The sequence below is a fragment of the Ambystoma mexicanum genome, chromosome 11 (genome assembly GCF_040938575.1).
Source record: "Ambystoma mexicanum isolate Mex_15411 chromosome 11, UKY_AmexF1_1, whole genome shotgun sequence".
Lineage (NCBI taxonomy): Eukaryota > Metazoa > Chordata > Amphibia > Caudata > Ambystomatidae > Ambystoma > Ambystoma mexicanum.
The window spans coordinates 1,312,305,316-1,312,332,828 of NC_090934.1; the positions used below are offsets into that span (position 1 = coordinate 1,312,305,316).

Consider the following 27,513-nt stretch of genomic DNA (forward strand, 5'->3'; position numbering starts at 1 on the left):
TTTTAGCAGGATGGTAGACAGTTGTGTACCTTGTTCTTTTATAGAGTCATTTAAAGACTCAGACAGTTTTGTAAAAGGGATTAGTGCTAGCGAAGTTGCTGCCAGCACATTATTATGTACTTGAATGCCTGCAGCCACTGATAGACTCGCTTTATTGTCCGTTCCATGTCGTGATCATATGTTTGAGCAGGGTCAATACTTGGTTGTGTTATATGTTAGAGCTCATACTAGTGTCCAAGTGCGACTGAGAGGCACTTTTTGTTGCCAAACCTATAGACGGAGCTTCTAGTAAGATAACATCATTGCTCGATGCAGCTTGGTTTTTTAAAATCAATCCCTTCGTCAGAGGTGTACTTGTCTGGGTCTCGGTCTTTGTTCGCAAATGTAAGATTGAATGCTGCAACTTTCGCAGCTCCTCCTCACCAGTTGTAGGTTTCAACTGTGACTGAGATTTCGTCTCTAATTTAGAACTGAAGCTGTTTATTAGCTTATCTTTTATTTGTTGATAATCAGCTGTCAAACGTTCCGCTAAACGTGCTTCGCGAGCTACTAAATCATGTCCTGATAGTTTGTTCAAGTTTACTGGAACTGTTTGACAATCTACTGCTAATCGTTTCTGTGCAGGAATGACACTCACAAGTTGCGAAGCAGTACTGGTTGGCTGACATATCGAACTATTAAAATGTTGACGAGCTTCAGTCAGCATAGCACTTTTGTGCACCAGAATGTGTTTCGTTTTGTTTTGCAAGTCTCTTTTAGCTTCCATTGTTTCATCAGAATGCTTTTTTGAAAGCTCTTCTCCTTTAGTTTCGGTCTTTTTCCAACTTACAAGGCAGCACATTTTTTTCTGAAAGCAGCATTAAAGGCTTTTTGCTTGTCCTTTCATTTTGCAAAACATGCAATTTCGGAGCGTAAATCACTTCATTTTGAAGAGCAGTGTTTCCGCATAGATTCTCGTGCGGACATTGTAATGACATACATTCGTCTTCTAATAGAAGTGGAGGATTAAGTGGGGGGTTAAACACGAACGTGTTCAGCCTCGCTGAATCAGCTGATACATGAATTTGGAGAAGCTCGTGGTCTGTTACATCAAAAGGTGATAAAAATGAAGCTGTATTTATTTCTATAGCTTTATCACCCATAGCCTCTTTTGGCTCAGAAACGCGAGTGAAATTGACATCCTTATCGGCCAGGTTGCTTTCTACAGTGTTTCCATTTGAAGTCCCCGCTGCTAATGTTTTCTCATTTGCCGCTCGTAAGTTGGCTTTATAACATGCATCTGGAGCAGCATCTATTAACGGAGCACCTTCTGTTGTTGCCACACAGCCATTGTTTATTTCTTCTACTACCGACTCAACTTGTGGCAGTGCTGATATATTTTGAGCACATTTCCATGCCGCCGCCGCCTGTATTCCATTACCGCGAACAATCATTTTTGCTAGGGATTTTAGCGAGGGAACACCCTTGGTTGAGGTCAGTTTCAAAGCTTCCAAAGGCAAATGTTCATTCATCACGTTTCCGCTTACCTTGCTGCTAGTAACCGCGGCACTTTCATTGCTGCCTTCCATCATTCTGTCATTAGTCACGCGTCTTTCTAGCAGCGTGCGTTGACGAGTGAAAGGGCCAACCATACTCCAGACGCCTGGACGGTCCGGGAGCGGACTGGGACTCTCCTCGGGACTCCGCGCTCCGCGCCCGCCAACACCTTTTAAGGTGGAGTCTAGGAGCCTCAGTCAAATGTTTAAAGGGGCCAACACAGTCAAAAGCACACAAAATAAACGCAGGTCGTTGCTGCAGCTCCTCTCTTGCAAAAGGACTGGGGCAGACTGGGACTCTCCTCGGGACTCATAGGTTTTGCAAACTTCTACAGATGGTTTATCCCCATCTATTCTGAGAACCTTCTTCCCTTGACACGGCTCTTTAAAAAAGGTGCCCTTTTCTGGTGGAATCAAGAGACTGACCAAGCCTTTGCGCCACTCAAATAGAATTTCACGTCTGAACCTATTTTACGCCTACATGTGTCAACAATGGTGCGAGATTCCTCACCTGAGTCTTCTGCAGAGGTGTATTCCTCTTCTTCGGAGTCTGCTGGTATAGTCTTCTTTTTGGAGGACTTGCGCTCCTTGGAGAGATAAGGTCTTCCCCGGGAGGTAGCCACTATGCCCGCTGGTCGTACAGGGCAAGAGTCCACCCCCCCCCGCACCTCCTGGAAATCCACAGTAGGTTAAAGGGAAAAATCAAAATGGCTAAAAAAAACCTTGTGGTATGGATACGGTAGATGGAGTATGCTTAGACCCGTCAGTAGTATTGACCATATGTAGCCGTAGCAGCTGTGGAAAGGAAGCTGTGAAGGCCAATGTTCTAGCCGTAGCAGTCGTGGATAGAATGCTGTGAAGGCCAATGTAACAGCAAAGTACCAAATCCAGAAAGGAAGCGAAGCAGGAAGGCAAGGAGGAAACAAAGGGGGGGTGTGAGCTGCCGAGAGTGGGAGCCCACAAGGAGCAAGCAGGAAAGGGGGCCATAGCCAAGATTGCAAGGGAAAGACTCCGGGCGAGATATTGCGGGAACCCGGAGGTAGAGTCAGCAGGTACTCCGAGGAGCGATGAGGGAGGCACTTTTCAGGTTTGATTAACAGATGGCTTCTTTGCAGCCTATCGAGAACCTCAAATACGTGACTACAGGGTGATTCCAAATTCTTTGAGAACGCCAGGATGTCATATAAGTATATGATCACCGTATGAAACAGCTAGTCAGAAAATAGACGGTCCATCAACCATTGAAAAAGAGCAGGGGTGTTGGCCAGCCCAAGGGCATAACCTGGTACTCGGTGTCTGAATGGGGTTCTGAATGCCATCTTCCACTCGTCGCCCGCCTTGATGCGCTTCAAATGGTAGGCCCTCCTAAGGTCCAGTTTCGTGAAAATGGTAGATCCCTGGACAGCTTCCAGGATGTCCTTTGAGGGGCATGGGATATCTGTCCTTGATAGTCACCCTATAAAGGCCGCTGTAATCTATACACGGCCTCAGATCTTTGGAATCCTTCTTTGGGATAAAAAACAGAGAGGCTCCGGCAGGGGATTTGAAGGCCTGATTAGTCCGTTCTGCATGTTATCCTCCAGGTACTCTTTATAAATGCTTGTTTTTCAGGTATGGTGAGGGTAAACCTGCGTCCAAACGGCACCAGTGCATTCTCCTGGAGATCGATGGATCAGTCTTCCTGTCTATGGGGGGTGTAATGCATTGGGAACCTGATCCTGAAAGACTTCCTTGAATTGAAGATATTGTTCAGCAATGCAATTACCCCCAACATGGGGTGCGTTTGGCTAAGGTGATCTGCACCTTAGATCGTGAAAGACAATCGGAGTAGAACTAGTCGGACTGAAAGAGTAGAGCGTTCTTGTTCCAATCAATGTAGGGATTGTGCAGCCGTAACCAAGGAATTCCCAGTATTACAGGAAAGTGCACGGCCTGAATTGGGTCGAAATAAATGGTTTCCTGATGTTCAAAGATGACAACATTGAGACCCTCTGAGGCATGAGTGATGGGCCCAGCACTCAAAGGTGTACCATCAGCCCATTCTACTGCTTGGTTTTCCTTTCTTTCCAGATGTGAAATTGCTTCCTTCTGAGCCCAAATTACATCCAGGAAGTTTCCGGCCGCTCCACTGTCAATGAGAGCCAGAACTTCTATTTGCTTGTGGTGTAATTGATATTGAACACAAACCACCAGTAGTCTGGTGTCTTGTTCAACTGCCTCAGAGTGAGTGGCTAACAGGGAATGTTTCCCGTTCTTTGTGTTGGAACTTCGGGACAATTTCATAGCAAATGACCTTCTGGACCACACTACATACAAAGACTGTGATCTTGCCTTCTTTTCTGTTCCGTGCTGGATAATGGGCCTCGAGCTGCACCAATCTGCATGGGTTCTTCTTTGAGAGACTTACCGGAAATCTGATGAGATGAAACCGAAGTTGGAACTAGATGTTTGAAGGGGTTCTTCTTGTGTTCCACCTCCTTTTCCTTAAGCCGGTAGTCAATTTGGATAGTCAGTCATCACTTCAAAGAGTGAAGAAGGTTGGGCGACTCTTGCAAACTCGTCCTTGAGTTCCTACATCCCAGTCGAAAGATGACGAACTGTGTTTCTTCTGGCCATCCAGCTTCTGTCGCTGTCGGCTTGAATTCGCTGATTTAAGACATCAGATCAGTGGACCCCTGCCACAAATCCAACAATGACTCACAAGCAGAATAGGCCTCCTCTGCTCTTTTGAAGGTCCTCCTTAATAGGTATACGAATGCCTGGAAATCCTGCAGTGCAGGGTCGGCCGAAGTCATCAAATGTGTGACCCATGCAAGGGCATTACCTGCCATATTGGATACCATGTAACCCACTTGAGCCTTGTCAGTGGAGTAGTTATTGGTATGAAAAGTGAAATGTACTATGCAGGCATCAATACACTCTTTTAACTCTCTGCGGCGGGCCAACGTACTTGCCAGAAGCAAGTCTTCTGCAGAGGAGTATTCCTCTTCTTTGGAGTCTGCTGGTGTAAGTCTTATTTTTGGAGGACTTGCGCTCCTTGAAGAGATAAGGTCTTCCCCGGGAGGTAGCCACTATGCCCGCCGCTGGTACAGGCAAGTGCAAGAGGCTCCCCCCAGCCCCCTGGGAATCCCCGGTAGGTTATAGAGAAAAAACCACATGGCTGGAAAAAAAACCTTGTTATATGGATGCAGTAGATGGAGTATCCTTAGACCCAGTCAGTAGCATGAACCATATATAGCCGTAGCAGCCGTGGAAAGGAAGCTGGGAAGGCCAATGTTATAGTTGTAGCAGTCGTGGATAGAAGATTGTGAAGGCCAATGTCATAATCGTAGCAGTCGTGGATAGAAGGCTTTGAAGGCCAATGTAATAGTCATGGAAGCCGTGGATAGAAGGCTGTGAAGGCAAATGTAACAGCGAAGTACCAAATCCAGAAAGGAAGCGGAGCAGGAAGGCAAGGAGGAAACAGGAGGGGGGGGGTGAGCTGCCGAGAGTGGGAGCCCACAAGGGGCAAATGGGAAAGGGGGCTGTAGCCGAGATTGAAAGGCTCCGGGCGAGATATCATGTGAACCCAGAGGCAGAGTCGGCAGGTACTCCGAAGAGCGAGAAGGGAGCTGGTAAAAGGAAGATGGACGGAAGGAGGCAGAAGGCAGAAGAGAGAGCAGGACAGGGGGAGGCAAGGAAAACGGGGAAAACTAGCGTCTTCACCAAAGCGCAAGAAGCAAGTGGTTGCAACGCATGGCGGGCAGACAGCAGGGACAGATAAGGAGGAGGGGGAGGAGTAAGAAAAGACTAGACCACTCAGGAGAGCAAGAGCGAAAAACCATGCCGGCCCATCAATGGAGGAAGAACTTCCATCTCCTCTAAATTCCCCAGGGTTGCCGACCAGTGACATGACCCAGATCTCCCCTACTAATTATAAAATGATGCATTTGTTGACTCTATTGGTGCACTCTTGTTACAAAAAGACTCTGCTACCCAACTTATTCATTCTCCGGCATATTAGTCAGACACCTTTAATGTGCAAACTGTTTTTACCGATCATCGGAATCTAGGATTCCTCAAGACGGCTCATGCCATGATTCAAAGACATCCTAGTCACCTACAAACCGGTAAATCGGAACACAAAAGCGGATGCCTTGTCTCGGGCCTACCATTCCATGACTGAAGAAATCGAAGGCGTCCCTTTTGTTCCCATGGAAGGTATCATATCCGCGGTTAATGCCGCTTTGTTTGCATACGAAGAAGGTCTACGAGAAATATACCCCTTCGCTCAAGAGGGAATTCCTGCAACAATCACCACTACATTCCAAAGAACAAAGATGATTGTTCCGTGACAAAAGGTTGTGGTTACCTACTCGTACCAGTCAACTTACCTTATTGAATTGGTGTCCTGATTTACCAGGAGCAGGATATTTTCTGTATCCGCAAAAAAATCCAACGATATGCATGGTGGAAAGGAATGAGAAAAGATCTAGAAGACTATGTTCAGTGGTGTGGTGTCTGTGCATGTTCCAAGACCCCCAGACAACATCCCATGGGACTCCTTAGAACTTTACCTATTCCTACTGGACCATGGCAGGTTTGCTCCATTGATTTCATCACAGATCTCCCATTGGAACAAGGCAACCCAATCATTCTCACGGTCATGGATTCCTACACTAAATTAGCCCATTTCATTGCCCTTGAAGATGTCCGCTCTGCTCCAAAATGGCTACCTGTTTCATTCAAAACATTTTTCGTTTACATGGTCTACCCCTTGCTATTATCACAGACTGTGGTACCCAATTAATTTCCTCCTTTTGGAGAGGGATAGGCAAAGGACTTAACATTAAATATGACTTATAACATTATAACAATATAACATTAAATGTGCACTGCATTGCCATTTTCTGCTCTAATTTCCAGTGCTACACTGATGACACTCAACTCATTTTCAGGCTGCCCTCGGCCATCTCCTCTCCCATCTCTGATTGCCTAACTGTCATTCAAGATTGGTGTGCCGCCAATGATCTTTGTCTGAATGCCAGCAAGACAGATATCCTCATCGGCACACCTTCACCATCCTTTCCCCTAATTCTATGGCCAGCCTCCCTTGGCCCTCCTCCTACCCCCCACCTGCGAGGCTAAGAACCTCAGGGTCATCTTTGACTCCACACTTTCCTTCTCTGCCCACATCTCTGAGGTCTCTAAAAAGTCAAACTTCCTAATGCACCTCCTCAGAGGTACTCTGCCTTTCCTCTCCTTCTCCCAGAAGCTCACTGTCACCCAAGCTCTGGTTCTCTCTAGGTTGGACTATTGTAACAGCCTCGTTCTAAATCTACCTGCTCTACTCTCCGCCCTCTGCAACTAATCCAGAACAGGACTGCAAGACATGTCTTTGGCCTCAAGCCCTGGGATCGTATCTCTCAAGCTCTGAAATCTCTCTTTTGGCTCCCAGTGGATGCAATGATTAAATTCAAAACCCTCTGCATTGTCCACAAGTCTTACTGGGGCCTGGGTCCAAAATATCTTCAGCTATCCCTCCGCAAATACCTCCCCTCTCGAGTTCTTCGCTCCTCTACCTCTAACTCCCTCAGGGTCAGTCATTTCTCAAAGAAACGACCTGGGGGTAGATCACTGTCCTCGGCTGGGGCCTCCCTATGGAATAGCCTCCCTGCCACTCTAAAACTTGAGGAGACCCATCTCCGGTTCCGGAAACACCTCAAGACCTTCCTCTTTGCTTCTGCCTTTGCTCACCCTCTCCCCTGCTGATCTGCTCTCTCTTGGCACTGTGCACCTGGCCACCCTCTGTCCCCTGGGCCCAGGTACCTGCTCACCCTGCCACCCTCCTGGCGAGCCCTCGCACTGGGGTCTGTATCTGTACCCATACAGGCCCACACCCCCATTTTCTTATTTTTCTGCACTTATCAGACTTACCCAGTCTGCTGCCGTAAACACAGCACTTGCCACTTGCTGGCTGCACTACCACTGTTTATTGCCTCAATTATCTATTTATTTTGATTTATTATTATTTATCTATGTGAGGAGGTCAAAGAGGCAATGGAGGTAAAAGGCAACGCCATTCTAACTTTCAGACCCAGCCCCCAAAGGGTTATATCAGTAGGACAAAACAAAACTACATGTCCCATAAACCACCACGAGAAATGGAGACAAGGTGGGGGAAAGGACAAAATGAACAAAGGGAAGCGGTATAGGTACAGCCCAGTCATGCGGTATAGTGACCGGCACACACATAGAAGTACAGGTTGGGATGGACAAACAGTGCATGGAACGCGGTGGAGGGGGGAAGGAAAACTGGCTGCAGGTGTGGGAAGTGGGAAGGAAAGGCGGGTGGAAGCTGAATGGAGGGGAGGAGCAGAGCATGAGTTAAAAGAAGCCCCAGGAAACTCACCAGGTGTCTCTCATTACAGCAGCAGAACTGGCCGGAGACCACAGAGGAGTGGGAGGAATCCCCAGGTGATGTACATTGTTCGTACTAGGAGGCTGAAGGAGCGGCATCGCAGAGATCCTCATCAAGAGGCAGACTCTCCGCCAGGAAAGGCTCGAGGAGCGGCAGCGCAGAAAAACACACCCAAGGCAGATTCACTGACAAGGGAAATCTGGCCGTAAGCCATTTCAAAGGACAGTGCTTCCGTGGGTTTTACCTTCTCTATTTATTTGTTTTTGAAACCCCATTTTGGACAGCTGGCGAAGGAACGGAAAGCTAGTGTCCGGGAAAAGGGAATTTAGGTGAGCTGTTTATTATTCTTTCAAAGAAGCGAGAAGCCTAAGAGGACATTCCTACAAACTCTGAATTGATTAACCCTTTACAGCGCAAGCCGGCTGAGCCAAAAATAAGCATGTTGTGTTGTTTATAATGAGGGGCTGGTGGAAAGGTTAACACAGTTAACACAGCAATAAATCTTAACTTGTCAACCCTGCATCCGACTACAGCCTACTACTTTACAATCGGTTTCTCCTCTGCCCCGCACTCTCCACTCTCCCCCTTCCATGCACTTTTCCCCTTTCCCTATTCCATGCACTTGCATGTTCTCAATGTCACTGGGCCTAGTAAGATTGTTGTTGTGTTCTCCCCTGTTCCCCTCTCTTGCCTTTTCGCGCTCTGAAACACTTGAGCGCGATACAAATAAAATATCCAATCATAAAATATCATAACTTCCCCACGGCTTACCATCCCCAAAGCGATGGACAAACAAAAAGGGCCAATCAGACCATTGGACAGTACTAGAGATGTTTCATCACTGAACACGGCCAGTATTGGGTTAATCTCCTCCCTTTAGCAGAATTTTCATTCCTCTATCCAGGATACTCCATTCCATATGTCCACTGTCTTTCATCACACTTCTCGTCCTTTACACCTTCCTTATCCACGTCCTGTCCCTTCCGCAACTGCTCTATTGAGATTATTACAAAACGGTTATGATATCGCTAAACGGCATCTTCTCAAGGCCCAGACCCAATCTTGTAGACAAGCGGATAAAAAGAGGCAACCCGCTCCCTTCTATACAATAGGTGATCAGGTCTGGTTATCTACAATGCATATCAAATTACCTGCATGCAGCAAGAAATTCAAACCCAGGTTTATAGGTCCTTTTTAAAATATCCAGGGTAATCAATCCTTCTGCTATGGAGCTTAAACTGCCAGGATCCTACAGAATTCACCCTGTATTCCATGTATCCTTACTATAGCCCGTCATTGATTCTAGCATCTATCTCAGGACTTGATCGCTGGGTCCCCCAGCAGTAGGTCCAGAGGAAGAATGAGGTGCTGCGTCTCGTTGGTATCATGGCTCCCTCCAGTATTTGGTTAATTGGAAAGGGTATAGCGTTTAAGAGCGGTCGTGGGCTTCTGTCCGGGACCTTATGGCCCCTCACCTAGTCAAACTATTTCATGCCAGATATCACTCCAAGCCGGGTCCTATAGATGACCCCTAACCCCCGCTGGGTGGGCTCTTGAGGGGGAATGCTGTTAGGATACAGCGGTGGTGAGTGGGCTTCCCGCTCGCCATACTTACTTGTTACCTTGGAGATTGGGGGCATAGTAACTTGACCCCGGCGGGCCGTGGCTCTCTCCCTTCCTGTGAGGGAAAAGTTCTGGGTTCGACGTGAAGTGTGCGGGCGCTATGAGGTCCTTTCCTCTAAGAGACTGGTGCGCGTTGTGCTAGTCCCACAGCATCACCACAACCAGGTCCTTGGTATAAAGAGGCAGACAATGCATACTAGCACTGTTCTCTCAATGCTCCTTTATGCTTGAAGCTCTGTTACCGGAATCCTGGTGTCCAAAACCTTTTTGCATTCATGTTTAATTTCTCTAGGTAGTTAGCCTTAGATGTTTAGTGTTTTTCTTTTCTTCGCTTTTATCTATCAAAGCCACAAGTTCTACTGTCCAGTCTAGGTCCAAGGCTGGGTCTACCTTTTGTCCCCCTATTGCCGCTCCTGTACCCTTGTTTGATTGTCATGAGGAAGGGGGATGTCAAGTAGCACTCCTGTCTCCTTGGGAGGGTTCCCCCGATTGTGTCATTCTATAGTGGAAAGGGGGCCTTCCCTTGAGGGTAGGAGTGTCTCTATCTTCTGTGGCTCCTGAGGACATTTTCACTCCATCTACATCTTGACTCACAAATGTTTAGGACTCTGACAGCTCTTGCAACAGAGCCATATCTATATATTATGACTTCAATAGACAATCTTGTTTGCAGGAAAATAATAGATAATGCAAGTCAGATTGACAAGTTACTGCACACAATTACTGATGATACAGATTCTCTTGGAATATCAATTCCTGAGTTTCAAGCACTGGATTATCTCCTTACTTCTCCAGCATTGGATCTTTCATGGATTCACATGCTTTGAATATTCCCCGTCGTCAGGCTGGGAATCCCCGGTACATTATATAGACCCTTTCCTGTAGGAAAACTTTTTCGACGCTTATGCGTCCTATCCACCTCGTTTTGTATCATGCGTGCCCATACCGTCAGGACGTCATGATATAAATCCAGGCCCCGCCCCCGCGCTCCCTCAGATTTCAACCGTCTTTCAAAGTAGTGGGATCCTCGTGTTTTTACTACTAGTGAAAACTAGGTTGTTTTGTCTGTTTCGCTTCGGCGAAGTTCAAATTCTGGGGAATTATGTCTGGAAAAGCGTTATTTCGCCCGTGTGCAACCTGTGGCCTCAAAAAGGTTTATGAAGGAGACGGCCACATGGACTGTATCTACTGTCTCCACCCGCACCACACGGCGGATACATGTGAGATATGCCAGGGTTTCTCCCAAAAAACCCTTAAGGACCGAAAAAGAAGGCTGGTCGACTGGCTTAATGACGGAGCGGGTGCCTACCCGGCTTCGGAAGTTGGCTCCACGGCCTCCAGGAGCAAGTCGGAACCTCCATTGAAGAAGGTACGGCCAGCAGAAATTTGCGCTGAGGACAAGCATAAGAGGAAACAGGCTGGATCTTCCTCATCACATAAAAAGTCCTCCTCCTCCTCATCATCTAAGACGGAGAGGCTAGCGCTGTCAAAATCCTCCTCAGGGGACCGTCCCAGGTCTTCCATGAGTCGGGAAGCCTCAGCCGGGAAGTCAGCATCCAAATTGACGACGAAGTCTAAGGGCTCGACGACGATGACTTGCTCGTCGACCTCGGTGTCATTGACGATGCCTATTACCGTTCAAGCAGCAGCGGTTGGGATTCCTTCGTCGACGGAGACTCAGTCTATGGCTTGGCTGCCTGAGGTCTATGACCCGATCCCCCCTGAGGTCTTACTGCAGCCAGACACGGCCTGCTCGGTGGAAGGAGAAGGTGACATGGTTCTGCAGCCATCGGATTTAGGCTTACGGCCTTCCACGTCGACGGCGACGAGTGCGAGCGGGGGTATGGTACCGATATCATCCACGTTACTGACCCCCCAGACGGTTTTGTCTCTGGATGTGCTTAATACTCTTCAGAAGCTCCTGCAGCGGCTGGATACGCAGTTCCCTCAACCTGGGACGTCATCGTCATTTTTGTCTGTACCTTCCGTCGACGAGCAAACTTGTACGGCTCGCTCGACGACGAAACACCCATCGGCTCCCCAGGCGGCGAAAGATCGTCCTCGAGCTCAGGAGGAGGGTGAGTTGTCGGAGTCCGACTCTGTACTAGATGTCTCGGGGTCAGACGTCTCTCTGTCACCGTCGAGGGACCCAACATGGAATTCGGATGTAGAGTTAGAGTCTACGAGGAGCCAGACACAGCCATCTCCCCCTGATGATGTGGGAGCCTTCCATGCAATGATGGGGAAAGCTTGTTCCGAATTCGGCTTGATTCCTGAGGAGCAGAAAAAAAGACTTTCCTTTTTGACCATATGGGTCAAAGGAGAAAATCGGTATTTGCCATCCCAATCCTGGACCACGTGTGGCAAGAAGGTCTCAAGACGATGCGCCATCCGTTCTCGGAGCCAGCCATAAAGGGACGGATCGAGAAAAAGTTTAAAGCTCCGGAGTCCACTCCAAAATGTCTAACATCACAGCCTCTGTCTGACTCGGTGGTGTCGGCGGCAGCGGCTAGGAAGGCCAGGGTCCAGCAAAAATGTTTAACGCCACCGGAAAGCGAGGCTAGGAGGCAGGACGCCTTTGGAAAGAAGGTGCTCTCGGTCGGAGCGACGACAGTAAGAGCAGCCAATTCCTTAGCGATCGTGTCACGATATAATAGGGAAATGTGGCACAAATTAGCCCCTATCCTAGAACACCTGCCAGACGAACACCGGAAAGCAGCTATGTTACTGGTACGGGATGGCGAAGAGGCCTCGAACCACGCTATTAATATTGCAGTTGACCTAGCAGAGTCTGGTTTCAAACAAATCAACCATGGAGTAGTGCTTCGTCGACAAGCGTGGCTCAAATGTACTACTTTCCGTCCTGAAGTACAGTACAAAGTCCTGGACATGCCATGTGAAGGGGAACACCTGTTTGGCGAAAAGGTTGATGAAGCGCTGAAAGGGATGAAAGAAGACACGGATACTGCTAGGTCCCTCGGCGCCCTTCAAACGGGTAGAAATTTTCGCTCTTTTCGCCCCTTCAGGGGTGCTTCTGGAAACTCCTGCTTTGTAGCCTCGAGGGACCGTGGATTTAACAGGCCCTCGTACTCTTCACAAGGGTTCAGACGAGCGTCCTAGTCGGCACGTCGAAGCAGGGACTATCAAGCCTCCAGGCGGCGAGGCTCAGGTCCGTCGTCAACGAAGAACAAGCAAACCAGCAACCAATGACGGCCTTCGGACCGTCCTGGGGGGTCGAGTCTCTCATCACTTCGACCGATGGAAATGCATCACCACAGATCGATGGGTCCTAGACACGATTCGCATGGGTCATGCGCTGCAATTCAAAGACAAGCCTCCGCGTCTTCCTCCTTTTTTCTCGACACAGCCCCACCTCCGAATCCTACGACAAGAGGCGGTGCTTATGTTGCGAAAAGGGGCGGTAGAGAGAGTTCCTGTGGCACAGGAAGGACAAGGAGTTTATTCCAGGTTCTTTGTTGTCAAAAAGCCAAACGGCAAATGGAGGCCCATTCTCGACCTGAGGGTACTCAACAAGTGGCTAAAGAACCTAAAATTCAAAATGCTAAAGCTCCAAGATGTTATCAGGTCGGTGCAACCCATGGATTATCTATCATCACTTAGACCTTCAAGATGCTTATTTTCACATTCCAACACGCCCACGACACAGGAGATATTTAAGATTCGTCGTCGGGAGAAAGCATTTTCAGTTCAAGGTCCTCCCGTTCGGGCTCAAGTCCTCCCCCAGGACGTTCACCAAGTGCTTGGCCCCTATAGCGGTCCATTTAAGGAAGGATGGTCATCATGTCTATCCATATCTAGACGACTGGCTGGTCAGAGGTTCATCCAAGGAACAAACACGAGACAGTCTACGAGCCACAATGTCCCTCTTACAGGAACTGGGCTTCTCAATAAACTTCAACAAGTCCTCCGTTGAGCCTTCGAGGACCTTGGTCTTTCTAGGTGCGGAGTTTCATACACACCCAAGCCTGGTGAGACCATCCAGCGAAAGAATTCAGAAACTTCAAAACAAGGCGTCGGAATGGAGAGGTGGTACCAAGGTCTCGGTGCGCAAGTACATGTCCCTGCTAGGGACCATGTCGTCCTGCATTCCGTTGATAAACAACTGCCGTCTGTTTATGAGACCTTGCCAGGAATTTCTAGCGGACCGTTGGGCGCAGAGCCGAGGTCGCTGGTCCGACAGACTGGTAGTCGACGAACAACTAGTTCGAGCACTCGGCTGGTGGAGAGTGTCTACTCATCTAATGAAAGGGATGCCTCTACTGGAACCAGAGTTCCAAAAGACGGTGGTGACGGATGCATCGCTGAGCGGATGGGGAGCTCATCTGGATACGTTACAGGTACAAGGCCAGTGGTCCTTGCAGGAGTCCTCCCTGCATATCAACCTGCTAGAACTGAGAGCAGTGCGATGGGCTCTAAAATCTTTTCTTCCGCAACTGAGGGACTCGGTGGTGCGTGTCATGACGGACAACACCACTACGATGTTCTACTTGAGGAAACAAGGAGGGACACGTTCCAGGTCCCTATCGACAGAGGCACAGAAAATCTGGCATTGGGCCCTGCAACACAACATGAAAATCTTAGCGTTCCACCTACCAGGCGTGAGAAACGTGGAAGCCGATGCCCTCAGCAGAGAAATGAACAAAGTTCACGAATGGGTGCTGAACGACCAACAACTACAACAAGTATTCAAGAAATGGGGACACCCGTCCATAGACCTGTTTGCAACGAAGAACAACAAAAAGTGCCATCAGTACGCAAGCAGATGGCCTCAGCAGGGCTCACTGGGGGATGCGTTCTCCTTCTCATGGACGAACAAATTCATGTACGCATTCCCTCCTTTTCCCCTGGTCCGGAGGACGTTGCAATGGATCCTCAGGTACCCATGTCGGGTAATTCTGGTGGCCCCATACTGGGCCAGACAGGTGTGGTTTTCAGACCTACTACACTTAGCGGCGGCGGAACCGATGAGATTCCAGAAGACCCCCGACCTTCTGTCTCGACAGGAGGGTGTCGTTTGGCATCACGACCCGGACAGCCTCAAGTTGACGGCCTGGCTCCTGACTTCGCCGAATTTGGTCGGCTAACGATTCTGGAGGACTGTCGGCGTATCCTACAAGCGGCAAGAGCACCTTCCACAAACGCCTCATACGCGTACAAATGGAAAAGTTTCTGTCAATGGTGTGAGGATCAACCAGGTTTGGCCCCGCAATCGATTAAGCCAGAACAGCTCCTTCCATACTTGCTGCTCTTAGCTCAAAAGGGCCTGTCGGTATCGTCAATAAAAGTACACCTAGCAGCCATTTCCAGGTTTACTCGTCGACGACACTCGGCACCATTGTTCAGCGACCGCCTGATTAAGCACTTCCTTAAAGGCCTCTTTCGGAGTTTCCCTCCAGAGAAGAAATTTCCGCCGGAGTGGAGCCTCAATCTGGTCTTAACGTCTCTTATGAAGCCTCCTTTTGAGCCAATGTCATCATTGTCTCTAAAGTTTCTGTCGTGGAAATTGGCCTTCCTGGTGGCCATCACTTCAGCCCGACGTATTTCAGAAGTTCAGGCTCTAATGGTAGACCCACCATACTTACGATTTTTCAAGACCAAGGTAGTCCTAGCCACTAACCCACAGTTCATACCAAAAGCTCTATTGGTGTTCCATAAACACTCCTCTATTGTGTTGCCTACGTTTTTTCCGGAGCCATGCTCGGGAGCGGAGCGCATGCTACACACATTGGATGTAAAAAGGGCTCTCAAGTTTTATCTTCATCGTACGCAACCGTTCAGAGAAACGAGACAGCTGTTCGTGGCCTATGGTTTGGGTGCTAGAGGAAAAGCCATTTCAAAGCAAGGACTATCAAGATGGGTGTCATCTACCATTTCGTACTGCCATTCCAGGGCAGGGAAGCCTCTTCTACGACGGCCAAGAGCTCATTCAACTAGAGCAGCGGCATCGTCGACGGCACTGTGGGCCGGAGTCCCTCTTGGGGACATCTGCATGGCGGCTACCTGGGCGGCTACACACACCTTTACCCGCCATTACTGCCTGTCGCAGCAACATGCCGAAGACACCCGGATGGGACAGGCGGTGCTTAGACACCTATTCCAATAAGGTAAGCCCCGGCTGAGGGGTTGCATCCTGTGAAATTTATGACTGTATGTGGTTCGTTTTCCTATGTTAACGATTACTGATGTATACATGATCATAGGGAACGGGCTTTGCGAAGAAAGTATATGGGTTTGCATGCACGCCTCCTCTTGGGGATGGTACTGCTATGTAATCTATTCAAAGCATGTGAATCCATGAAAGATCCAATGCTGGAGAAGGGAATAGTTTCTTACCTGTAACTCCATTTCTCCAGCATTGGTATCTTTCATGGATTCACATGCGCCCGCCTGCCTCCCCTGAACATGCAAACCGGTTCCCCCACTACTTTGGGGGCCGAAATCTGAGGGAGCGCGGGGGCGGGGCCTGGATTTATATCATGACGTCCTGACGGTACGGGCACGCATGATACAAAACGAGGTGGATAGGACGCATAAGCGTCGAAAAAGTTTTCCTACGGGAAAGGGTCTATATAATGTACCGGGGATTCCCAGCCTGACGACGGGGAATATTCAAAGCATGTGAATCCATGAAAGATACCAATGCTGGAGAAATGGAGTTACAGGTAAGAAACTATTCCCTTCTCTAGTAAAACTATGTGAATCGATCTACACCAAAACAGTATTACAAACCAAGCCTCTACTTCATATCATAGAGCACCGCCCTGTAGATGCACAGCATGGTGGTCATAAAGCTTTGCTAATTGATTGATGGTCAGGATGTAATTGGTAAGAAACCCTTGATTGTTCTAAGAATGGGGGTTCCTGCAAATTGCGCTGCTGTACAAACTGCAACGCAATCTGATTTATTGTGGCGACTCTTGTCAGTAAGGTTTTGACTCGTAATCTAAATACGATTCAACATGCTCATGAGGAAAGTGCTCTCTATAGCATGGATAATGGGAGGACTAGTCTAGTAATCATTTTTAAAACCTTCAAGGGACAAGAACATTTATAACACATTGTATAAAGAATTCATACGAATAAATGGTATTCTGATTTAGATAGATCTTCTACTGAGCAGGAGTGGGCAAATATCCTTCAAAATCAAACTATATTTAATATTGCATAGACGGTATAGCTATTGTCTGTTTTTCTGATATCATCCCTTTCACTTATTTAAAAAACATTGAATATGTTTAACTTGTAGACTTTCTTTGAACAACTGATTGTGAATGATGCTGAATACAAGAATCATTCTCTATTTAGAATACTGTTAAACGTGTGACTTGTATGTTCTCAACATTTGACAATACTAAATAAAATATATAAAACAAAAAATCCAAAGCCAATCGGAAAGGGCACTCCTAGTTATTTATGGAACACCAGCAGTGGCACAGCCTGTGGCTTTACGACACACCTCTATTTGTAGTTTCCAGTCAGTAGCTACTTTATAATGTTTCTCCATTAGTCAGTATTTTATATTAATTTTTCATGTGAACACTAGTACCCACGTGTAAGCTTTTTCCACGCTCAGCGGATGGTTATGTGATTTAACGAATGTGCTATCTGCTGTTTTATTATACTGAACCTAAGTTAATTTCTTTTTTTATGTAGCAGTCAAACAGAAAATAATCAGTTCACCGGAATGACTTACCAGGGACTTCTTTTGAGTGACAGACGTAGATTACGGACAGAAAGCATCGAAGAACATGCAACACCAAATTCACCTCCAGCTTCCTGGCCTGGTGAGCAACTGGAGTGCAAAATTCTTACATTTTGCACTATGTTTTTGTTATTGCCTGTTTAATTCTCCCAGATGCCCCCAGTGTTTGTATGTTTGTTTTAGTTAGGAAGAACATACCATAGAACCACTTGATCAAACAAGCTTGCGTGGGTATCACCTCATTATACATCGCAGCAATGTGTATGTTTGTGAATGGCATTTTTACTAACTGCTTCTAGAGCTGCAATGCTCAAACCGCACTGTGGCAAAACCTATGATTTTTCAGAAAAACCAAGGAATAGCCATTGAAATTGATCAAATGACATACCTCTATTTCCATATTGATTGTGAATATCCCCAAAAAACTTTTTGAATTGCTCTGGCTACAGTTGTGGCATGATATGAAATCCTTGATGCACATTGTGATCTCCTGAAAGAAGCAATTATTTTGAGTATTACTGGTTTTATCTTTTGCTGAGAGTGAGGACATATTGCAGATAAATACAATATCCCAAATCATATGTTAATTCACCCAGGAGATCCCCATGGAACTCCAAGATATTTTAGACTCTGATCTGTGCTGTAGATCTTCCCTATTCACAGATCTTCCTTCTCTTAATAAATTATATTATTAATTTAGACTGGGGGAACACCCGCCTATTATTGCTCGTGTCTCAAACAGAACACAAGTCTTGGTAAGCAGAGTTCCCGTGGGACTCGCTGGAAACCAACAATGGTGCCTCAAATCCATCATATGTTCAGGCCGAAATGGTTCTGTGGGCAGGCCATTCAGAGTCACTTGTCACCCAGACGGACTTGGTGTATTGCGTGAGGCTCTGTAGCCTTATAGGAGATGAAGGCTATAGGAGCAGGAGTTGACAGGACAAATCTACAAATTGTGCATTAGAAGAACTTTGCTATATATTCTTCCATTTCATACCCTTTGCTACATACTTATAGGTGTGCACCAACCAGTCTGTCTTATCACTCCAACGGTAATGGATTCCTTGTAGTGCTCTTTATTTTATTGTGTTTTGAAAAACAGGTTCTAACTTTTTCTTCGGGCTCCCTTCAGTGGTTCCTCTCTGGTTTATGTTGGGGCGAGTTGGCTTCTCCAGCTGTAGGTCATGCCCTCTCTTCTCAGCACCTGAGTCCCATTTACTATATCTGGAGTGCATGTGGCCTCATCACATCTGGGACCACTGTGTAGCCTGCAACTCTTTTCCCGATCAGATCTGCAAGAAGTGACTCTGGAGGTGTGGAGAGATTTTTGATGTGCCGCCACCAGATCACTGGTTAGTCCCATCAAAGAGAAAGAAGATGAGAAGCCTTCATTTCTTTCCCTTCACCACCTTGGCATGGCAGCTCCTTTTCAAGAAAATCCCAATCTGGAAAGTATCATAGATAGCCACACAACTACCATGAGAGTTAACAATGCCTTTGAGCTCATGAATGTGGTAGCACTGAGGGTCCTTGTGAACCTTGTCAGTGATCTGGACCTAGGCTGACTGTTAGGGTTTCACATCCTTTTTCCAGCCAATTGGGTAGAAGAACATTCCTTTGCACTCATTTTAGTGATGTTCAGTTAGTGTGTCATGACTATCAATAGACATCAAGCTCTTAGTTTAAAGAAGACCAAACTATATTTTAGTAAAAAGGACCACTTTAAGCGGGCTGTGCCAGAATGCTATTATGCCAATGCATTTCAGACAACATGTCCATCATCAGGGCGAGTAGCTGTACACAAAGTATTACAAGTTACCAACAGTCCAGGGGACCCAATACAAACCATTATACATGTGATAACAGTAGAAATGATCAGTGTCATTTTAATAAAAGTGACCATATCGTGCATATCCCATTGTGATATTTGTGACAGTGGTGTAGGTAAATGTTCAATCACCAACAAGGTGTGATATCCAGGCAAAACACTCAGCATGTAGTTTTGAATGCAAGCAATTATTAAAACGGCAAGATAACCCAACCAATAAACATCATTGGAGCAATCAGCTTAAGGCATATTATGTTTAGAGGTAAATGTTCAGTTACCAACAAGGTGTGATATTCAGGAAAAACAACCAGCATGTGGGTTTTGAATGCACGCAATTATTAAAACAGAACGACAAGCCAACCAATATTCACCATTGGAGCAATCATATCAAGGCATACAATAGATAGAGGGGAGAAAAAAGAAAAAGGGAAAGGTGGAGTTAGATCGGTAAGTATGTCTGTGCCTATTAAATGCTAACTGTCCAAATGGGTAAACAACTGTTAACCAACAATCCATTAATATTAGATACTCACAGCCCAAATAGCTGCACACCTGATACCAAATAGTGCATGCATTCAAGTAGTAGTTGAAAAGAGGTCTGGAGGTACCAAATTCCTTAAACAGATCTGACCTGGCATTGCTAGGTCTTGAATTCCTCAAACTGCGAGCACAGTCGATCTTGTCTGCACAAATCGTTTCAGCACACTGCAAAAGTTACATGAATGGTGTAAGGACATGTTCACTTATGTCAAACTAGTAGATTGTATAGTTTAAGTGTGGGTAATATAGTCATTAACTGGCTCACTGCTTTTTTGCTTCCTGGTATAGAATTTGAGCCTTTGTAGAACCACTTTTTCTTTGGTAAGGAAACGCTTTACGATGCGACCAACTGCCTCTTTATACACGTCGTCCCCATTGCCCCCGCAGGGGGGCTCTGCCTTCAGGTACGCGAAGATGCGTTGTCCTTCAACACCCATTGCGTTGACTAGCATGGCTTTCTTCCTGGCAGTCGAATATCTGGTACCTCCCAAAGCCTCCAAGTAAGTGGTGTATAATGGCTCCCACTGTTGCCAGGGAATGGTAGTTCTGCCCGGGCACTGGAATAAAGCCGGAGGCGGCATGGCACCTTGCATGGTTCCTGTGTGAGTTTGTCACTGGTCCTCGTCGCCAATTATGTGGTGGCCCAATCAACACAGGATGCTAGATTGGTTGTAAGGTGTTTATTGTACACACCTTGTACCATGCAGAGCACTTGACATACTCACAGTTGAGTCTTTGGGGTGTCACTGAAGTTGGCTTCACTGCACTGACCATGTCACTTTCTGCCTAAGTCTTTACCTATTTACAAGAGCTCCCACAAGGCCCCATATGGCCATGGAATTACACTCTGGGCATAAAGCAATGCAGCACCAGGGTGTATGGCTGCTAAGTGGAGTGTAGGGCCCCAATACAGGAGGAGCACTGGGGCACGACCGTTGCCATGGCAGTCTGCTCTGCATCTGTCTGCTCTCTGGTTCGTGTGCGCTTCCTGTGCAAGATCTCGCGGCCTCGAGAGATCTTGCGGCCTCGAGAGATCTTGCGGGCTACGAGATCTCGTGGGATGAGTCCCCACAGTAAGCCATATAATTACCTATTCCTTACGGAAAACAGTGGTAGTACAGTGAGAGCCTGCCAACGCCACACATGTTACAGACAGTGTCCACAACTGTGAAAAAATTACATGTTTGTAGGGGTGCAGATCAGAATACAGTATGTAACTGGTTCCATTGTCCCTGACCTTCGTGACCTTCACATCGTAACCTCTTACCTGCACTGTGGAAAGCTTGTGCTCGTACTGCGTGCCACACACTCGTTAGAGTGTTGCAGGTGTGTTGTTCAACTTATTCTATCCAACAAGTCACCTGACCCGTCTGTGACTCTGCATGCGTGTAGCGGAAACAGAGCGTGCTTGACTATTCATTAATGGAAAAGGAGCCCTAAGGGTGTTCACGATGATTTAGTGCCTGGAAACACTTGTCCAATAAATAAATAAAGATTGCTGGTGATAACCGGTGTATCAGAGTGCAAGATGCCTAAAAAGGATAGGTTCAGGAGTGCAACAAATGCTGTACTTCACTGAGATGTCGAACCATCCATTTTGTGTCGGACCATATCTAGTGTATATCTATTACTAGTGAGAGTGCTGGGCGCACTCCTGTCTATGATGACCCAGCGTGTACCACAGTGATCTTATCTTTAACACAGCTCGAGTGCAGGCATGCACATAAAAACCGTTTAAACAGGGCAATATGTTGCTGAAACAGTGTGGATATGATTTACAATAAATACTGTGAACTAGTTGAGACGAGCGAACCAGATGCTAAGGCGAATGCACACGCTGCATAGGCATGTGGAACCTGTAATCTCATATTCGCAAACAGCAGGTCACCTCTAGTGGTTAAGCCGAAGCCAAAGTCATCACACGCTCAGCGTGTCCAGCTAGCTCATCAGTACGCTTAAGAACGGTTAATAAGGCATCCAGAGGTGCAGCTGCGAGAAAGAGGGGATGTGGGTGTAGATTGGTGTTAGTCAAAGTTGGAAGATATAGATAATATTGAGTGTGAGATACAGTAAACGTGTTGACAGCACACTTCATTTTTAAAACCATGCTGGTTAAGCTCTTAGTTCATGCCATGGAGCACAAGTGACTGTACCCTGTGCACCCAGAAGGCTTCTCTCTGTCCTCTCTTTCTTTCAATGACACCTTCAATATTCCTTTATTTTCACTACTCCTAGCACCTGGAACTTAATTTGTAGAATCGTATGTCCATGTTCCATGAAGTGTTGTGCTACAGATTAATTTGTTCTTTGTTCGTGTGCATGACTTGTGCTCGTTCCACCTGATCCTTGCTTTCCTTTTCATTGTCCCATGTAGTAGATGCCACAAGTGCACCACCTTCTGAACCTTGTACCATGGCTCTGCCCCGAAGCAATCCCTCAACATCTGAATGCTCTGAGCATGGGTAAGGCAAATCTATCTAGGTGCATCACAGTCTTGCCAAGGCAAAATCATGCGCCACGCAAAGGAGTGCTCTGGTGCTATTTTGACTGCAACAATAGACTGCTTCAGCCATGTCATCATTGCAGGCGTTGTTTATACTTTTTTTCATGGGAGTGAACGGTCACATGGGTAGAGGAGAGGGTTTTTCTCAATGACTTTGCCACCCATATTGAGCAGGGGATCCTTCTTTGCCCGGGTGGAGTGAGCGGCCATGACCTCCGCTTCAAGGTTGACATCTCATCATCCTTGCACGGTGTCATGCATTTCTGACCTGCAGACCACACCGTACCATCAACCATTGTGGAACCCGGCTGTCATTCCCACCGGCGGACCACTTTACCATCCATACTTCGAACCAGGTCAGGATTTTTGAAGCGTTTCAATGGGTTAATGCACTCCTCCACCATGACGTCCTACTTTAAAGGGCTGATACCTCCAGTTTGTTTTGCCACAGGCAATGCCAGCAGCTCCTCCACTTCACTCACCTTCAATGCCAGTTCCACTGCTGGCTTGGGCTGTGGGGGGGCCTTGCAACACTGGCTCCATCGGACAGCCGGAACCTGCAGGGCCGAAACTGAATCAGAATAGGATGTAGCCTCCTGCGTGACTAGATTATGAGCAAGAACCAGATCCTGTGATCACAAAATGGAGCCCAAGCAGAAATAGCTAATGCCAGGGTAACCCATAAAAAGATATTAAGGGCCAGGAAATCGGAACTGACTGAGCAGGCTTGGATAAAGAATAGACAGTGGTAACAGGCAACCAAAAAACCTATTGGAGAATGGTTGCGGATGGCCTGAATGCTACCCACAAGCCTTTACATGACAAAACAGACTTGGTACATGACTCGACAGACTTGGTAGGCCAAGCCAAATGGATAGGGCATTTTTCTGCACTGTATAATATGCAGTTATGACTCTGGTCCATAAGGACTTAACATTTACAAAATTGCTCTCCTGTAACGAAGACATTTCGAAACCTAGAGATTATCCATCAGTGAAGTAGGAAGAGCATTAACAGGCCTGACAAACGGCAAATCCACAGGGCCAGGCTCAGTTCCGATAGAGTTTTTAAAGTAGGAAAGGTTGGTAGGTTTTTCTGGTAGCTACCTTGATATTTAATATTGTATCGCAACAAAAGATCATTCGAAACTCCTGGAGGGAGGCAATCATTATACCAATCTTTAAGAAAGGAATAGGTACGATCCCGTATGCTTTCAGACAATTTCTTTAATTAACACCACAGCAAAGTGTTTTGGCCAGGCACTGTAAGATTATAGATTGGGAAAAAGAAAATCGAATCCTGTCAGAATATCAATATGGCTTTCGGGAGGGCATAGGTACAATTGGCCAAATCATTAACCTAAACCTCATCCTGGATAAATACATGCAGGGGTACAGAAGGGCAAAATAGCTGGATTTATGAATCTCTCAACGAAATTCAACTGCATAAACCGTGAGAAAAACTGGTTAGTTCTGCACACACTCGAATGCCTCAGTCAATGGCGCAAGTCATGGTTGAAATGCACATTAACCTATCAGCAAGGACGAGGGCAGAAAACGCAGGGAAATTAACCCAGCATTTCTAACAACTCGAGGAGTGAGATAAGGTTGCGTTTTAGTGCCATTACTCTTCAATAATATATAAACTCATCATCGTGTGCCCTGTCTAAATTGACAAGTGAAGTCCCCAAGATGGCAGGTCTGAAAATATGCGCACTAATTTACGCTGACGACACAGTCCTGCTAACAAGAACTAAAAATGCTCTACAGACATTGGTTATCAGGTTCAACGATTACATGGGGCAATAGGTTCTAACAATCAACATAGGCAAGTCCAAAGTTGGGAATGTAGTATCTATCAAATGCAAGAAAATGTAGTGGGTGAGCTCTTTCTGCTATCTTGGTGTTAACATTTCCTGGGATCTTAAATGGGACTCCCACATTTAAAAACCAAGTAACCAAAGCATTCCTGTCCTCCAAGGTCATCATTAATGTCTATCGGAATGGCATTGTCATGGTGTCACCTTCAACTCCTCTCTCTCCTTCTCTCCTCACATCACAGACCTTGCCAAGAAGGCCCCCTTTCGGTTGCACCTCGGAGGCATTCAACCTTTCCTCCACTTCCCCCAGAAACTCAATGTCTCCAGTGCTCTGGTCCTCTCGAGGCAGACTACTGCAACAGCCTCTCCCTTAATCTGCCTAACTCCTCCCTTCACCCTCTTCAACTAATTCACAATAGGACTGCAAGACCTTTTCTTGGCCTCAAGCCCAGGGACTGCATCTCTCCAGCCCTAAAATCTCTACACTGGCTCCCGGTTGCTGCGAGGATCAAGTTCAAGACCCTCTGCATCTTCCGCAAGGCTTTCTGGGGCCTGGGACCCCTCTATACCCAACTCTCTCTCCCTAAATACCTCCCTGCTAGAGCCCTTCGGTCGTCTAGCGCTAACTCTCTGCAGATCAGACGCTTTCCAAGCATAGAGTGGGGGATGGATCTCTCTCCTCCGCAGGTGCCTCTCTCTGGAATGACCTCCCTGCCCCTCTCATACTTGAGCCGCATCTCCTTAAATTCGGGAAGCATCTCAGGATCTTCCTTTTCTCCTCTTCCTTCCCTCTCCCTGCTCCCCTGCTAATGTCCCTGTCTGCTTCTTTACTGGCTGCCTGGTTCCTTCAGATTCTTCATGGCACCGCCCCCCCTTCCAGTCTACCACTGCACTTTGTCTCCCTGGATCCCCCTTGCTCCCACTCTCTACCTGCACTTACCCTTCCGGGATCCTCCCCCTGACATGTCTGACTGGGCCTGCACCCTGGTAGCCCTTCCTGCCCTTTACCTCGCACTTAGCTTGTGCACCTTTTTTCACCTGCACTCTGTTTTCACCTGGCTTTGTCCACCTGGCCTCCCTTTATTTCATGAGCCCTGCCACTTTCACCAGCACTTCCCCCTGACCCCGCTCTCCCCTGCACTTCTCTTACTGCACTTGCACTTTCTGAATGCCACAAGGCCTAGTAGGATTGTTTTTGTTTTGTCCTCCCTTTTCCTCCACCCTTTCGTCTTGTTGTGCCTCGAAACACGCTGTCTATAGGCGCATTATAAATACCCAATCAATCAAAGTGATGCTAGGATAGAAAATCAACACCTTCTGTATGTTTTACATCAACAAACGGTGGGGCACCAATTCGTCTCTTATGTTCCCTGATGGTAGAAATCTGGGTATATGCTGTACAGCTTGAAATCGGTTCCATGTAATAATGTCCCAGTGAAAAAGTTATCAGGTTCTGGTGACTTTTTCCTGGCTATCAAAATTCTTTCCCCAAATATTCTAGGAGGGGTATAATTATATATGACCTCCAGTCCTTGAATATTTGCGGAAAGTGTTTGATAGCCTGGAAGGTGCATCATTAATGCATTTTCTTTAAAAAGTCGCCAACCTGACGACTTTTTCCACAGGGACATTATTACCCGATACCCTTGAAATCTACCAGAGTAGTATAGTTGCCAGGTTACAACATTGTCGTGGTAGACAGTGTGAGCAGGTTAGAGTAGCCGAACCATAACTGGGAAATCCTTTCTTGCAGCCTGTACCAACTGTGTCACTGCCACTGGGCTCACAAGGTGATCTGTTCACTTCTTTCAGGAATAGCAAATGCGGGAGCCTAGATCAACTTAATCTGCATCAGAAATGTAAGTATATGATGTATTCAGTTGGAAAGGATTCTAACAAAAACCAATACAGGAGCAGGTGTCTCAGACTCTTTCATTGGTCTTTGGACAGGGACATCAAACCTTAATCTTGGACCAGGTACTTTCATTCAATTCAAGCTTGGGAATCTCTAGTACCAAGATTGAGTCGTGTTGCAGTTACCTTGTGACTATCTGGGCCAACACAAACTCTGATGTCTTACCTTGTGTACCTCTGACACAGGAATAAAATACAATTTTGATGGCCTTGCTAGGATTTTTCAACCAACGTGAGTCCATCGCCTGGTGTGAGTCCTAAATATAGTTTGTCTGTTTTATTGCAAAAACCCATGGTGAAAGCCATTATCAAGCTATTGGCTTGGAAGTTGTTCCTTCTTGGTTGTAGTGTCATAGGCCAGGCAAATCAGTGGAATTCACTTTCTCTCCTCGTCTGAGTCATAAAGATGGTTTAATAGGAATACGGTGGTTTTCCATACTCTCCTTGCGTTTCTTCCAAAAGGTGGTGGTCTATCTTCTTTTTACTTTGCGCAAGAGGTGATTCTTCTCATGTTCTTCACGTCTTTATGCTCTGCATGTTCGTTGTGCACTAAGATTTTAGGATGTGTTTCCCAAAGTGTTTTTCCCAACTAGCCAAGAAGGCATTTAAGTCCTATACTGCCCAATAGATTGTGTCCTCTATTTCTGAATACTACATGTCTCACGGTAAGGTTCCTCCTAAAGGTCCTCCTTTGGCTGAGGCTTTTCAAAGCTATGCGCCCTGGGAAGTTATCAGCAAGGCAGCCATGTGGGCTTTTCCATCTGCCTTCTGCAAACACTGTTGTAGGCCAAATGCTGTCCTCCAGAAATTGTTTGCATAGCATACTTCCTCTTCTCAGAGGAAGTCTGAGAAAGATTGCCTTCTGATAAGGTTGTAGAAGCCAAGAATGATCTGCTGTTTAGACCCCCTCCAGAAAAGCTCCACCCCAAAAGCCTAGTTAACACATGTGCCCTTTTGCTTCAGTCTCCTGATCTGCAGCTCCTGCTCTTCAGTGCAATAAAGCATGTTCAAAGGCTGCATGGACCCTGTTTGACAGCTGCTGTGACACAAAAGGCTGCGTATAAAACCTGCATATCTGTTACAAGACCATAATGACTGTGAAGACCATCTGGGTTTTGGCATGTTAACCGATGGTACCTACAATTATTAAAGCCACAACAGATTTGTATCTTACTCGTGTCAATGCTGTGAGCTCCACTCCTCTCTGGAATGTATATGGATTTGTAGCCAGGCAGCCTGTCTCTGCTCCAGCAAGAATAATATGCAGGCAAGCTGTCTTTCTTTGATCCTTTTGAGAGGTTCGTTAACTCCTTTCTCCAGCCAAGGAAACTCTCAGCAGGAGGACCTCTGGGAACCATGCTTCAAAGAGGCACAACTATAACAAAAGGGCCTCATATCAGGGTATTGCATAACAAACTGCCATTGAAGCTGCAGGCTTGGGTAGAGGGTGGAGCTACAATGGTCCGCGCAGAAGGTACTGGTGGAAGGGTTCCTCTATCTTTGTTTTCTATATGCTTCTCCATCCTTCCTGTCTCTTCCATTTCCTGCAGAACAGTGTACTTTGGTTATGATGCAAGAAGGCAAAAAGTCACTTGTGATGGGGGCCAGACTTTGGACCCCTTAAA

At 46.7% G+C, this 27,513-nt stretch overlaps 1 protein-coding gene across 4 annotated transcripts in view; it reads left to right on the top strand.

Annotated features, from left to right (window-relative positions):
* Positions 1 to 27,513, top strand: part of DMXL2 (Dmx like 2) — a 2,950,233-nt gene that overhangs the window by 1,986,619 nt on the left and 936,101 nt on the right. For all 4 annotated transcript variants that reach the window (XR_011279824.1, XR_011279825.1, XM_069624807.1 and 1 more), the window contains exon 27: positions 17,233 to 17,363. Coding sequence is in view for 2 of the 4 variants with exons in the window: in XM_069624807.1 (XP_069480908.1) it covers positions 17,233 to 17,363 (131 nt within the window). In the remaining 2 variants the exon portion in view is untranslated. The remainder of the gene's footprint in view (positions 1 to 17,232; positions 17,364 to 27,513) is intronic.